Genomic DNA, 16,414 nt, shown 5'->3' with positions numbered 1-16,414 from the left:
TACTTCTCTATCATCATTGCCTGCACTGTTCTCCGTAGCGAAAAATCTCACGCAAGCGCTCTCAGCAAAAACACGGCGCAAGCGTTCTCCAGTAACCTTTAAGCTATGAAGCTGCCAAATCATATCAAATAACACATAAAAATACACAGCCTATATAAAGTAGAAATAATGTACAGTGTAGTATCACTTACTGGAATCCGGAAGACATCGAGCACACTGATGATGGTGTGTTAGGCTGAGTCGGACTTTGGGGTGGCGCAGTGGCCCCCACCTTCTGGGCCGCCGACCGATACCGATCCGCAAAGAATGCAGTGGTAGCCAGGACGAACCCAGCACATCTTCAAGAAAAAAGCTGAAATAAACAAGCTAATTAGGGGCCGCCCGGCACGTAAATGTCGATCCAGATCAGAGGCGACGCAATCGGCAATCCCCTCTGATCTGGGCCGACAATTACGTGCCGGGCAGCACCTAATTAATTAGCTTGTTTATTTTGGCTTTTTTTCTTAAAGATGTGCTGGGTGGGTCCCGGCTACCGCTGCATTCTCCGCGAATCAGTTATCCTGTCCGCAGCCCTGAGGCTGGGGTGGTGGGACACTGGGGTGTCATCTCATTGATCAGGGCAGGCAGGTCATCTTTTTCTATCTCTGCCTGCCTTGATGTCGAAGGTCGAGGTTCGTCATCTGCTGAAGGCTTGCTTGACTGCTAGCCTCGCGCATTTTTCTATCATACAGTTCTTTGTAAGCACTCAAACCAACTTGCAAATATGCCCTAAACCGACGTACCCTTTCAAAATTAAAATCATACTTTTCTGCAATCATTGCAGCGAAAATCTCACGCAGTTGCTTCACGTTCTGCTCCTGGACGACTTCACTTTCGGTCTGTTTGCTACTACATTCGGTTTTGATTGTTATCCTTTCCTCTTCCAATTGCATCAGCTCTTCATCTATCAGTTCTTGGTCATGGGATGCCAGAACCTCTTCAACATCACTGGGAACACCTAAAAAAAAGAATTCTAACTACTGGGGGAATTCAATGGTTCAGGCAACATCTGCGGAGAGGAAATGGGCAGTCAACACTTTGGTTTGAGATAGGGTCAGTCCAGATGAAGGGTCTTAACCCGAAATGCCAAATGTCCATTTTCACTCCACAGATGTTGCCTGACCACCAACTTTGTTGAGCTTCTTGTTGCTGTTCCAGATTCCAACATTTGTAGTGTTTTGTGGCTCTATGTTGGAGTACAAACAGGAGTAACATCCAATAGCTCAGATGATAGCTTAGAGGTTAACTTACCGCTATCAAGCACCAGTGACCTGGGTTCAATTCCATTGTTATTTGTAAAGAGTTTGTACAGTCTCCCTGTGACTAGTTCCATTTCCTCCAGGTGTCCTGGTTCACACCCACATTCTAAAGATCTACAAGTCAGTAAGTTAAGACCATTAAGATACAGGAACAGAATTAGGCCATTTGGCTCATTGAGTCACATGGGCATAATTGGGCAGCCACAGGCTCATTGGGTCAGAAGGGCCTGTTACTGTGTGGGTCTCTAAATAAATAAAACCGGCCTGTCCAACACCATTGAAGATGATACATTGTTGGGTTTTATTGCATTTGATCAGTCAAATTCACAGAGATATACAGCACGGAGACAGATCCTTTGGACCACTGAGATAACACTAATAACCACTTATACATTAATCCTATTCTATTAACTCGCTCCCGATTCTACCATTCACCTACACAAGAGCAATTTGCATGAGTCTACCAAACCACTTCTTAAGGATATTGGAAGAAACTGACGCTCCAAGACGTAAACTACACAATCACAGGGAGAACGTGTCAATTTCACACAAACAACACTTGAGGTCAGTCATTGGCTCTGTAGACTACTAGCTGCACCTCAGTGCCACTACAAGTTCATATTATAAACAGAAACACATTAAAACTTTCAATATTTTTCTAATTTAAAAAAAAAGACAGTAAAACTAAATGAGACCCAAAAGCTGCAATGAAAAGATAAAGGGGAAAAAAATTTTCACCGAGTTATCCAATATCTGAGAGACAAAGTATATAGTAACAAAATGTATTTCTCCAAAATATGGGAGTACATCAATTTCAATCCCAATGCTGCCCTACTGAAATTGTAGTGGAATACAACCTTCTGCATTAACTTATTTCTTAGATTTCTGCAAATCAGTCTTCCTGAATGAAGAAATCATGTTGTAGAATTTGGCTTTTCCAAATTAGAAGAAATCAATTTATACAGTTCTAACACACAGGCAGGTCATGCTGATACCAATAACCCTTGTTATGCAACATACAGTACACTTATATAATAAATGAAACTCAAAATTTATGTCAAGGGAAAATAAAACTGAAACATTTCTGAAATCCAGTTCAGTTTGTTCAAATCGTGCATACATGCCTGTCCTTTCACTTCCCCTTCCCCAGCATGGCCCAAGATTTTTTATGGCAATTAACTACTTTTAAGTGCAGTTACTAGTCAATCTCCTTCTGTACAAGGACCCTCAGATAACAAATGAAAAATTAATAATAAATCTATTTGATGGATAACCTTTGGGTGGGGCATTATGTATTACCGACCAAGTTTTATGTGATCTTATGCAGCCACTCCACATCACAGGTGAGTCCTCAATTTAATCTTAACCAAAGACACTGGAGCTGCAGCACATCAGTGCTGTACTGCAGGATCAACACAATGCTTAAATCAGGAGGATGAGATTCAATCCCACAATCATCCAATTAAATGAATATCACACCACCCTCACTCATCTTCATCATTATAATCAAAATATTCCCTCTAGTTGGGAAACGAACAAAACTAAAAGTATTGCAGGAACAGAACCTATGCTAAATACAGCCCAGTGAAAGGATGCAGTGTTAATAGATCTGAAATTTGCAAAACAAAAAAGGCAACACAGATATAAAATTAAATTGAATAGAGCTGCTACGAGGTTCTTTGACTTTTTGATTCTTTATCCTTCAGCTATGATCAACCCACAGTAGTAATAATAATTTTTGCTGGTCATAGAACTACTCTGCTGGCCTTAATTCATTTTTCTTTCTTTTTCAATCTTTTTATTAATTTCAAAATATAGAAACAAAACATAGCAATAATACAAATAGGAGATATATTATTACACTTAAAAAAAGTAATTGTAAAATCAAAGTGTAAATTAACAAAGCTCCCAATCATGTAGAACTGACAACAGATAATACAAGTCAAAAAAAACTGGAAAAAAATCATGAAAAAGAAAAAAAACAAAACCAAAAAAAAAAACCCCATCCCCAAAGAAAAACAAAATTAATCAACTAAACTAAAAGACTTGGGCAAAACTAACAAGTTAAAAATGGAAAAGAAGAAAACAGTGTCAACGACTCCATTCCCCTCCAACAACAGTACAGAGTGATAAAACAAGTTTGGAAATGATCAAATTACATCAAATGAAAATGCTGAATGAATGGCCTCCAAGTTTTTTCAAATCTAATGGAAGGGTCATAAACTGCACTTCTAATTTTCTCCAAATTCAAACACACCATAGTTTGTGAAAACCAATGAAATACCTTAGGAGGGTTAATCTCTTTCCAATTCAACAAAATGGACCTTCTAGCCATTAAAGTAAGAAATGCAATCATCCTTCGTGATGAAGAGGTTAAATTATTTAAGTCTATCATTGGTAGTCCAAAGATAGCAGTAATTTCCTCATATATTTGGCAGAATAAAAATCCTAGGTTAGGTAAAAGGTATCTACAGAAATCTAAAAAGGAGGGGGGGCTCGCCCTCCCGAATTTTAGATTCTATTACTGGGCAATTAATATTCGATATTTAAAATTTTGGTTACAAGATTTGGACGCATCTTTAAACCCTCATTGGGTAAATCTTGAATCTAATTCATTACAAGGGTTTTCCTTGGGTTCGGTTTTAGGAACTTTACTTCCTTTTACTTCTTTTAAATCATATAAACAAATGAACAACCCAATAGTTAAGCATACTTTACGTATATGGTTTCAATTCCGAAGATTTTTTGGGTTTAATCAATTTATTCTAGCGAGTCCCATTATATCAAATTTTCTTTTTCAACCTTCCACGATGGATCAAGCTTACTTTGATTGGAAAACCAAAGGTATAATATCTTTTCGCGATTTATTTTTGGATAATTGTTTTATGTCTTTTGATCAACTCTCTAATAAATATAACTTACCCAGATCTCACTTTTTTAGATATCGACAGATTAGAAACTTTTTAATTACTGTCTCTCCTAATTTTCCACACCCATATCCAATGGACACTTTGGAAAAAATCTTAGATTTACATCTCTCTCAGAAAAGTGTAGTAGCAATTATATATAATTATGAATTTATGTCCTGATACTTCTAATAAAATTAAAGCTGACTGGGAGAGAGAACTTGAGATTAATATACCGACTGAAAAATGGGGAAAAATTCTTCAGTTAGTGAATTCATCCTCTGTATGTGCTAAGCATAGGTTGATACAGTTTAAAGTAGTGCACAGGGCTGATATGTCCAAAGATAAACTATCTCGTTATTACTCTCATATTAATCCAATATGTGACAGATGTCATTTCGAGATAGCTTCTTTAACCCACATGTTTTGGTCATGTCCCTTGTTGGAGAAATATTGGAAAGATATTTTTGATATTATTTCAACGGTCCTAAATATAGACTTACAACCTTAATTCATTTTTAATGTAAAACAAAATACAAAATTTTGTGGAAGATTTTATAACAGTTATATGTACATAAATATGACAAAAATGAACTACAATATTCAAGGTAAATCAAGAAACTAAATCGGATAAAGTATTTAACTGGCTAGAGAAAGAGCACGTAAGAAAGTGCTATCAATGGTTAAAAACGTAAGCAGGTGACCCAAAAAATTATGTAGGAAGATTTGTTCATTCTGGCATTAATCTGGAAGGACTGGTGGTTATCCTTCAGCATCCACCAGTAATGGTAGCAGATTTCAGCCATTGGAATAATGCACCAAATGTTAGAGGAATAGGAAGAACTTGTTAAGGTACAAGAAATAAGTAATTCAGATATTTGGGAATGATGGAAGGAGGAGCCCACCGTGACACCATCAGCAAATAGTTTAGAGGTTTGGTAGTAACATAAAATCTGCTGGAAGAACTCAGTGGGTCAAGCAGCAGTTGTGGGAGGAAAGAAATTGTCAGTGTTTTGGGCCAAAACCCTGCATCAGGATAGTGCAGGTTTGATAGTGGGGCGTCTTGAAACCCAGTGGCAAGTCTCTGAAATTCTACTGCACTAATCTGGAAGCACTGAAATGCTAAAGTAACATGGTGCAGAAGAATTAGGGAGGTTCCTTACATTAAGAGTGGTTAAAGATGCCAATAAAGAGAAAGTAGTGCCTAGCAAATGGGTACTAGGCAAAGTCTGGAAAACAAAAATGAAGTGGAGCCAGAACTTGAAACTATCTCCCTTTTCTCTTAGTAGCCCAGGTGTATCATTACCTTTCCTTTACACTGCAAACCAAATAGTAAGTTTAAAAGTGTAGAGAGCTGACAGTGTAAATGTTTGTTACCATGTGAAGTAATGGGCCTTTGATAGCAGCTGGCAACACTAAGGGAAAAAGTAAATTACTATTTACTTTTAATGTACTTTCCAAATATCCTTGTACAAAATGTATTTATCAACTTCATTGCCAAACTAAATAAAAATAACTAAGGTCAGTTGGGAGGTGGGGTGGAAGAGATAGTGAGCAACGCAGCTAGAAAAGGCTGAGTGACTAAAGAGGAAGGGCTGCATAGCTAGTAGACATGAAAACACTTTAGGAAGCCTAATACCTACAAAAATGTTGAATGTTAGAAAGAACAATGAAACTGAGCAGCATTCACCCACTGTAGGAAACTGACCCAATGGAAATGGGGGAAGAGGGGTTTTGGTGTGGCAAGTTTCCCAGTTAGTTTTTTAAAAATTGCAGGAGTTTAAGAAAAAGAGGAAGTTACTAATTCAATAGTAACAGCTCTTTAAGTGCTTTTTAAAAAATCTATTAAGTGAAGTAATTTAATAAACAAAACTACGACAAAGTGATTCAGACCCATGGAATTCACATCCTCTGTCACTTGGGAACTCCAGGATGTTTCTCACATCCTCGACAACTACAGGTGCAGGAAGTTATTATCAGCAGAAGAGCTCAATCACTATGGTTGCCACTCACCCTGCATCGCAAGAAAGTGAAGGCAAAAAAAGAATAGGTGATTGTTTATTTTTGTCTGAATGGCAATCAGGTAGTGCACGGGAACTGACTTAATTAGTACAGAGTATTCAGGAAAGAAAAGGAAGAAAGGGAGAAGAGTGGCAGTAATGATTAGGAAAAATATTGTCTCTCCAGCACCACAATATTCTGAAACATTCAAGGCACAATTACACTAACCAAATTATTCTATAGGCTGCCAACTAACAGTAAGGATACTGAGGAGCAAATCCACATGGAAATTACAAATGTAGGGGGAAAAAAACAAAGATCCTGGGGTTTTTAAACTACATAAATATAGACTGGAATTGCAAAGGAGCAAAGAGCTGGGAGGAATTTCTGAATTCCCCAGGACAGCTGATTTAATCAGCATGTTTTTGGCCCAACTAGAAAGTCATTGCTGGACTCGGTTCTGGGAAATGAACAAAGCCAAATGCGCAGGTTATCAATGGGGGACATACAGGAGACAACAAAAATACCATGTTTAGCTCAGCAATGCAAAAAGGATATGGAACACTCCCAGGTAAGAATATTCAAAGGACCATTGAAACGAGATTGAATCAGATCTACCCTGGCTTAGTTGGATGGTTGTCAAAACTGTAATTGGGAGGGAAGCTTTTAAGGTGGAGATGTTTCAGCTGCAGTCTAGGCTAATTCTCTTGCCTAGGGAAATTAGAGTCAGAACTCTCCAAATTACCAAGAGAGTAAGTAGAAGAGGTAAAAGAAATATTACGAATATCAGGCTATTAAAACAGCCAGTTTCAGGGGTTTTGATGTTTTAGAAGAAACAGGGAGAAGGGAAAAGATGAATATCAAGGCTGTACTCAGAAGGGACATAACAGAGAACTCATCCACTGAGGCTATATGGATAGAATTCAAAAATAAGAAGGGTACAATCACTCTTGTGATTATACTATAAATCCCCCAATAACCACCTGGACATTGAGGAATAAAATGAAGTCAGGTTAGGAAAAAGTGCAAAAACAAACAGCACTGTCGTGGTGGGTGATTTCAGCTTCCCTAATATAAGCCCAGACCTTCTTGGTACAAAAGGGTTAGACAAGGTAAAAGAGTCATACTGGAACTTATACTGGGAAATGAGACTGCCAGGTGTCTTTTCAATGGGAGAACGTTTAGGAAATTGTAATCACAAGGCCTGAAGTTTTAAGAGAACATTCAAAGTGGACCTGGGTGAGTATCTGAAAGAATTTGGTAGGTTATAGAATGAGGACAGGTAGTGGAACTGTAACCACACCGTTCTTCCATGGAAGCAGCACAGACCTACAGAGCAAATGAACTCTGTAACCATTCCATGGGCGCAGGGATGAGAAAAAAAAAGATGTCAGGTGTTGTCCAAGTGCATCAACATGGTGGCTTATTTTCTCATGTAGTAGTTTAAAACACAAATATTGTTAATACCATCTTAGTAAAAGTTCAGCAACAACAATGCTTTATAGGCAACATTTGCATCTTATATAGGCCAAAAACTTAACAACAGATTAGTAATATAGAAACCCCAAATAACTTACCTTATTCCTATAAGGAAAGAAATCAACATGGAGCAGATAGGATCTGCTATCATAAGGCCATAGTTCTGCATCAGAAGGGCAGATATTATAACACCTATACTGCCAAGAGTGTCTGCTACAATATGCAGAAAGACGCCTATAATGACAAGAGTGGAAGAAATTCTTATGTTTTCATGAAATATCAGTTTTGATTTATATATTAAAAAATTCACTGAGTTTCTTCTATATTTAGAGAAGGACCAAGTGGTTTAAAAAAAAACGTTTTAGATTACTTACGATCTTTTTGGCTAAAGGTATAATGAAGAATCTGCGACAACTTTATACAAAATGAAGTGGCACCCTAGCATTTCACAGCACCAGTGACCTGGTTTCAATTGTGCCGCTGTCTGTAAGGAGTTTGTACGTTCTCCCTGTGACCGCGTGGGTTTCCTCCAGTGCTGTGGTTTCCTCCCACATTCCAAAGCAGTATGGGTTAGGAAGGTTTAGTAAGTTGTGGGCAGGCTTTTGGAACTGGAAGCACAGCAACACTTGAGGGCTGTCCCCAGCACATCCTCGACTGCGATGGTCACTGCCACAAACAACAGATTCCATTGTATGTTTTCACGTACATGTGACAAATAGAGCTCATCTTATAATTCACAAACCTTCTAAAATCTGCCTATTGGACCCTTTTGCTTGAAGTGTATCACACTGATGGTCTTCTGTACAGAAAAAAAACACAGAATTTATAATTGTAAAATCTGTAACATACATTGAAAGAAAATTGCTAATGAGCTGCTGCAGTTACATAATTTAAGAGTTCTAGATGTCACCAAAACTGATAAACCAATACCTGGTCAATAGCTTCCTAAGATAATGGTTAACAGGAATGTCAGTAATTAGATAATTCAACAAACCAAGTGATTGTGAGTTTATGAGGGGGTGTGGGGGCGGGGGGAAAGGTGAGTGCAAGAGACAGGCAATCAGCACTGCCCATAACTGATCATATAGCCAGCATAAGCAAATAATGAATTCAACAGTGAAATGCACCTCAAAAGGTAATGATCCCAATTCACTCTGTTGATATTTCACCATGATACGGATACAAATTGAATTACTTTTCCACGTAGTATGAAACCTCTAACTTGACCAAAGCGCCACCAACAGGAAAGCTAAGCACTAGGTTGCTGCTGCAGCTTTTGTGTAATAAACTGGCAAGCAATTCATAGTTGCATCCAAGTTGAGACGCTTTATTCCTTGAGTTTAAAGAGCTGTACAGAAGAGAACTGCATGTTTCATTTACGCATCTTTCTCTCAAATTAAAAATAGAGAATGAGAAGAATGATTGATCTAACCTTCAAACTTGCACAAAATTACTATTTAAAATATGCTTGAAATCGCTGTCTACAAATCACATACTACTTGGCTCTTCCAACAAAATATTCCAAATATAGTAGTTAAAATACAATTACTTCCATTTCTGCTTAAGGCACTAAGTTATGATTAGCTCACATCACCCACCTTACCAATACCTCAGTCAAACTGCATTGCTTACATATAACTAGGCTTTCAATGCTAATAGTTTGATATCGATTCACATTTCATAAACTCATTCAGTGGCCTGCAAAAAATGAAAATCTAAGCCACTTTGATATTTGCACCTCATGGACTGCATTAACATTTCACTAAGCTCAGGATCCTCTCAAACACACGGAAAGCTCAAATGTGCCAATGTCCTTCACTGGGCTTTTGTAAACAGTGTTTGATGACACCTTGTGGAGTACGGCATCAGAGCACAAAATGCAGCAGTTCCCCAAAACTCATACAATGGATGCCAAACATTAGTTAATTTATCTAAATAATTATTTGTTTACTCAATTCTGTTTACAAAATTTTGCACAACATTGTTTAATTAATCATAAAATCTCAACCAGAATGCAGAGTTCAGGTACAATATCCTTCCTAACGCAGGAAAGAAACAGGTTTCAAGAAGAGTAAAATACAGATTTATTAGAATGTTGGCTTGTTTGGAGAAAAGTAAGTACAGATACACTGTATCATTATGCAGTAATTTACTCAGCAGGATTATGCAGTAAAACTGAGCTCCAGGGACTCGAGCTTTATCTTGACCTTGAATACAGTCTCCCTGTGACAATGAGGTTTACTTCCAAGTACTCTGGTTTCCTCCTACTTCTAAAAGACATGCTGGTGGGTGAATACTAGCCCTCTAGCACAGGTGGGCAACAGGAAAATGATGGAGCTGATGGGCTGCAAAATAATAGATTTTAGGGAAATAACTGGAGGAATGGGGCTGAAAGGAGTGGGCTGAGAACTGGCACAGGTTGATGGGCCAGGGAGCACATTCCAGATCAAATGAAAAATATGAAAATATAGCAAAATTATATTACATTATGGAAGGGTGGGAGAGAGCACAGGAAAATGATTAAGATAAACATGTATTGCAAGGTTGTAAGAATAAGTTTAAGGAAGGGACAATATAATTCTTCAGATGATAGATAGCATTTTTCAGGCTTTCTAGCTGAGATAGCAATATGTCAGCATTCAATATTAGACTAGACAGGTGGATTAAAGAAAAAGAGCTGAAGAGGCATCAAAATAACATAGATTATGATTCAGCTATTCATTCTTGGAGAGTTGAATCAAATCTTCCTGAGATTTCTGTATGACCTATGAACATGTTAGTCAGTCATTGTCCTGAGGATGATGAAACAAAAGGAATTAATTGTTGGAACAACATACATCAAAGTTGCTGGTGAACGCAGCAGGCCAAGCAGCATCTATAGGAAGAGGCGCAGTCGACGTTTCAGGCCGAGACCCTTCGTCAGACGAAGGGTCTCGGCCTGAAACGTCGACTGCGCCTCTTCCTATAGATGCTGCTTGGCCTGCTGCGTTCACCAGCAACTTTGATGTATGTTGCTTGAATTTCCAGCATCTGCAGAGTTCCTGTTGTTTGAATTATTTGTTGGAATGCATTTTAGACAGTAATCACCTGATACTGGACATCTAACAAAGCAAGAACCCATATCAAGACATTTAATAATTTTTTATGAAGAGTCTAGTACAATACATAACTGGAGAAAAACTCAAACACAAAAATTAAGGAAACATACTGGCTTTCTATATTTTAGCCAAGGTAACTTTAGCTCCATGGAGACTTGAAAGAGATAACTCACCATGGCAGTGTTCCTGAGTGTGGGAATGTCCATGCCCGTGGGAATGTCCATGTTCATGGGAATGCCCATGTTCATGGGAATGTATAGATCGATGCTCATAATTATGGCTGTGACTGTGTCCACCATGACTATGTCCATGATTCAGCCCATGAATTCCTCCATTGAAGAGTGAATGACTATGGCCGTGACCTAATGCAACAAAAATGTTTACAGAAAAAAATAATGCACATCTTTGAATCTGATAAACAAACTTACACACAAATGTACAATGTCATCATTAACTGTTTTAAAATATGAAATGGGAATAGCATGCCATACTGCAGTGTCATTCAATAAGATATGCCCTCTTGACATTGCTACCATCAAGGAAATACAGGAGCCTGAAGACAATCTCAATGTTTCAGGAACAGCCTCTTCCCCTCTGCCATCAGATTTCTGAATGAACAATGAACCCAGAAACACTACCTCATTAACTTTTACCTCCCTTTTTGCATTTCCTATTTTAAAACATGATTCTGATAGCCACTGTGCATTTGTAACTACTGCCAATCTCAGATAGTCCAAAAGTCTATCGAGTAACATTGAATACTTTTGATAACTGAGCACCTGCCAAAAAATTAGCAAGATTCAGAAATCTATCAGTGAAAAAATTCAGAGAGAGAATTAAGCAATATTCTAGCTTTCGCCCTCTGCTTATCCAAAAATAGTGTGGACCCTAGTCAAGAATGTTGACTCAATGAGATAGCCTCTCTTTTTTCTGAATTCCAGGGAATTATATGCCCATCCTAATCAAATACCTCTCCTCCTCCCCAAAGTCAGTCTGGTGAAACTTGAATACAGTTTCTAAGGTTAAATTTAAATACAGAAACCAAAACTGTACAAGTGCTCCAGGTATGGTATCAACAAACCCTGCATAAAAACAGCAACATCTAGTCTTTCACTCCAATCACTTATCATGAAAGCCAAAATACCCTTTTGCCTAAATGTACAGATTAAACTTTGTAGTTTGGGTATCTGAAAAATAACAGCTTCTTCCCATTTAATAACGTTTCTATTCGAATAGAAAAAGTACTTAACATTTCCCAACAATTTATTCTTCAGATAATACTACAATTTTAAATAAGAAATAAGCACTTTTTTTAAAAAAAAGGTAAATTACTTTTTCTGATCTGAAGTTATTTTGGGAACTGCGACTGTAACTCAAAATGGCTCAATGCTTAAATCTGAAAATTACTGTTTAGAATTCTGGGCATTAACTTAAAAGAGTTGTCAGTGGAATGAAGTGGAATGTCATTCATTGGGTGAAGGAAGTAGAATGTTATTTTTCTCTTTCAAGGTGCAGGGTGGAGGGACCTTTAATTAATTGTTGGTATAGAACTTCTCCTGGTAGATACGTATTGCTTCTCCTGTATTGCTGAGGTTAACAGCATGTTAAGTGTCAGATAGGAAGTGAAATGACAATGATGTAAAAAGAGCTTTGTCACTAGCCTAATTCATTTGAAAAGAAGTCAAGCAAGAGCTGCAGACATTATCTCTAATTAGCTAATTCTGATCATTTTTTCCTCACTCAGTGTGACGAATTAAGAAAAAAAATCAAACGCCTTTGTGAATCAGGACATACATTAGTGGTTAGAAACATTGCATCTAACAATAAAAAGCAGCTGTGGATGGAAAGTAATTTCCCATATCAATGTTTCACTGTCTAGCCTTTCCATGATATTGGTATTATTCTGCCTAACAACTCCAATAGTTCCAGGTTTATAGAACTGTTCCCTTACCACCGTCATGCGAATGTCCATGGCCACCATGTTTAAATACAAAAATGCCAACCAAATTCACCAGAAACCCAAGCACAGATACAGACAGCAACCGTTCATGATGCACTTCAGGGGGTTCCAAAGCTCTCTGAAAAATAATTGGAGATGAAAGAGAACTAAAGTTTGAAGCATCTTACAAGTAGAAGCAACATGGGAAATGGCACATCCCACCAAATGGTAATAACAGCTCCTGATCTCTAACACACTGCTACACAGGACTTAGTTTGGTGAATATAAAAAGCAGTCAAATATAAATGACCTTTTATTCTCCCCAAAAGTGAAGTCATTTTATATACTAAGATTTAAACTTCTTCAGGGTAAGCGTCCCTGGAAGAGACTTCGCAGTGTAGTAATCCAACCACAGACAAGAGAAAATCTGCAGATGCTAGAAATCTGAGCAACACACACAAAATGCTGGAGGAAATCAGCAGGCCAGGCAGCATCTATGGAAAAGACTGCATCTGTTGGTTTTCTCTTGCTAATGACTTTATACCACGAAGTAGTTGTCTTTTCCAGAGTTATTATGTCTTATTCTCCTGCAATTTAAAAATAAACCATATATTTTGTAGAATAATTCCCTAGTCATAATTACTTCTTTATATGGCAAAGATCTTAAACTTTCTGCTGGAATCATTTTATAACCAGGTTTTTGCCAATTATACAACGGAAGCCCCCAGATCACATGGAAACAAAATTACAGGTTGAACATCACATATCCAAAATGCAAAATCTGAAAGACTCCCAAAATCCAAAATTTTTTGAGCACTGACATGATGCCACAAATGGAAAATTCCAGAAGGTACAAGGGAGGGTCCCAGGCGACATGCAGGTTTTTGCACACCACATATAGTTCTGAGGAGTGACCTCACATACCCTGTGGTGGCCCTGTTGGAGCCAGTTAGTTTTCAACAGTCATCATAGCCAGATCTTCCTGCATTACTCACAGTGATTACCATGTGTTTTGTGCTTATTCTCTGCTCTATGTTGTGAAGCTATGGTTGAAAATGCCAAGGCCTGCAGTTACCCCCATGGGTAATAGTGAAAATAAACAGGGGAAGCAGTTATATTTATCTATAATACAGAAAGTCAAATCGTTGGAAAAACTTGACAGCGGTTTAACTATGAAGCATCTGACAGAGTATGGTGTTGGAACAACCTGAAGAAACAGAAGGACAAACTATTAAAAGTTCTATGCTGAAAGAAAAGAACAGAAGCTAATGAAAAATAGAAAAACACTGCGAAAGGCAAAAGATGAAGATTTCGATCGTGTTTCAAAAAGTGGATTCATGAACAGAGTGAACATATGCCTTTTAATGGTATGCTGATCACAAAACAAGCGAAGCTCTATTATCATGACAAACTAAAAACTGAAGGCAATTGTGAATATTCAGCAAGCTGGTTGCAGAAATTTAAGAAAAGGCAAGGCATTACAGTTTTAAATATTTGTGTTGATAAAGTATCTGTTGATCCCACAGCAGCAGAGAAACTCATTGATTAGTTTGCCAATATCTCTACTGATGACAAGCAAACATACTGAATGGCTGCATCAGTATATATGTGTGATGAACAAGTGTAAGGCAAAGACTGCTTACTGGTAGCACATAAATTCAGAGTCAGAAGTGGTGGTGATGCCAAACAGCCACTGACTGTCTACCCTGGGCAGTGATAGCTTACCTTTCTGATGGTTCAATGTACGCATTGTTTCATGCACAAATTATTAAAAGTATTATATAAAATTACCTTCAGGATATATGTACAAGCCGTATATGTAATGCAAAAAGAATCTGTGTTTAAACTTGGGTTTCATCCCCAAGGTATTCTCATTATATAGATTCAAATATTCCAAAATCTGAAAAAATCCAAAATACTTCTGGCCTTAAGCATTTCGAATAAAGGGTGCTCAATCTGTACCAACATTCAAAAAGACAAGGTCTTAAGCTACAGAAGAGATAATCAACACTTCTTTTATTAGTCAATTATTAAGCTATCAACAAGGCTTCACACCCGTATTTAAAGTGATATCTGTTAGGAACGAAGTTAGTATTTCCAAAATGATACAGGACAGATCCACCACCCATCATGCACTAAATGGGAATAACAACCAACAACTACATCGTTAAATAAAACAGATGGGCTTCTAGCCTTTATAGCACAACATGCTGAAAAAACACAATAGGGACAAAATGGACCAAAATCTATAGCAACCAGTAGTCTTGTCACTGGTGCAACTGTAGACGTAGTAATTACAAATCTGGCACATAATTCTGGGCATTATTTATCAATCTATTTTTAAATAGATTAATAAAGAAAAATTTTCAGGCGTGTTTTCTTTTAACAGAGATTTTGAGGTAACCTGAATGACATCATCAAGATTTCAAACAGTAAATTAAAAAATGGACATGAACAAGGTGGAAGCAAAAACAGAGCACTGATCAACAAATTAAAAATTAAATACAGGTGCAAGCACGGTAGCAGTCTGTTTTGGCATTCTTTAATCATACCTGCTTTGCATCCTAACTCCATCTATCCATCTTGATTCAATCATCGTTGCCTAACAAAAAAATCTTACTTTGAAACATTCAGCTGACTTAGTATTAATAGATTTTGGTAGAAGAGAGCACCAGATTTCCACAATTCTTTATATATAGTCCAATTGAATGGCTAAACACGAAATTTTAAGCTTGCATTCCCTTGCTGCGGATTTTCCGAGTTTCACCTCTCGTTTGCCTATCAATTGTAAATACCAGAATCAGGTCATGATTTAATATCTCACCTTGAAAAAAAAATTGCCAAGCTGGTTCTCAATTTAACCATTAAGCCCAAAAATCATTCTGGGAATCTGTGCTACTCTTTCCAAATAACAAATCAAGCCTAATGCATATTGCTAGAACTGAATGCAAAACTACAAATGGCCCCCACTCCCTTGTATTCCAATCACTTTGGGATAAAAAGCCAACATTCCAATAGCCCTTAATTACATTTTGTATATGCTCACTAGTCTATAACAGCTTCTGAACCTGACCTTTAATTGCTCTTCTACAGATACAAATTCCTTATTATTTAAGAAATATACCAGCCTTTGAGGTCAACAGTGGGGACCTCTCATTTTTCCTGCAATAAGCTACAAGACCAGAAGGAACGATGACTCCAGATACATCTCTATAAATGGATGCCTGTTTGAAAGATGGGAGCAAAGTATTGACCAAGAATGTGGCTGTTAGATCTGATACATGCAGGTAATCCAAATACCTCTCTCCACGTTACAACTTTATTCATTTTATTTTATTTTATTTAGTGTTAGAGTGCAGAGTAGGCCCTTTGAGTCATGCCGCCCCAGCAATCCTGCAACAAACCCTGACCTCATCACAGGGCAATTTACAAAGACCAATTAACCTATCCAGTACACCTTGGTACTGTGGGAGGATGTACAGAGACTCCTTGCAAAATGGTGATCTGAACTCTGAATTCCAGGACACCCCAAGCTGTAACAGCATTGCACAAGGTGCTACAATACTGTGGCACCCATATAAACTTTATATTTCTCCAATGAAAAACATTTAAGTGAAAAGGAAAAAATGCAGCCAAATTTAAAAATGGCCACTTCTTTTGCCACTGTAGCAACATTGCCAGTTATTGAATTGT

General features: G+C 37.7%; 1 protein-coding gene across 2 annotated transcripts in view; it reads right to left on the bottom strand.

The window, feature by feature from the left end:
* Window positions 1–16,414, bottom strand: part of slc30a7 (solute carrier family 30 member 7) — a 69,764-nt gene that overhangs the window by 18,745 nt on the left and 34,605 nt on the right. For both annotated transcript variants that reach the window (XM_063063931.1, XM_063063932.1), the window contains exons 5-8: window positions 12,734–12,860; window positions 10,956–11,144; window positions 8,427–8,483; window positions 7,783–7,918 (exon numbers count right to left, since the gene is read on the bottom strand). In XM_063063931.1, coding sequence (XP_062920001.1) covers window positions 7,783–7,918; window positions 8,427–8,483; window positions 10,956–11,144; window positions 12,734–12,860 — 509 coding nt within the window. The remainder of the gene's footprint in view (window positions 1–7,782; window positions 7,919–8,426; window positions 8,484–10,955; window positions 11,145–12,733; window positions 12,861–16,414) is intronic.

The sequence above is a fragment of the Mobula hypostoma genome, chromosome 12 (genome assembly GCF_963921235.1).
Source record: "Mobula hypostoma chromosome 12, sMobHyp1.1, whole genome shotgun sequence".
Classification (NCBI taxonomy): Eukaryota; Metazoa; Chordata; class Chondrichthyes; order Myliobatiformes; family Myliobatidae; genus Mobula; species Mobula hypostoma.
The sequence above is the reverse complement of the archived record's forward strand: the minus strand, read 5'-3'. Positions and strand labels throughout refer to the sequence as shown.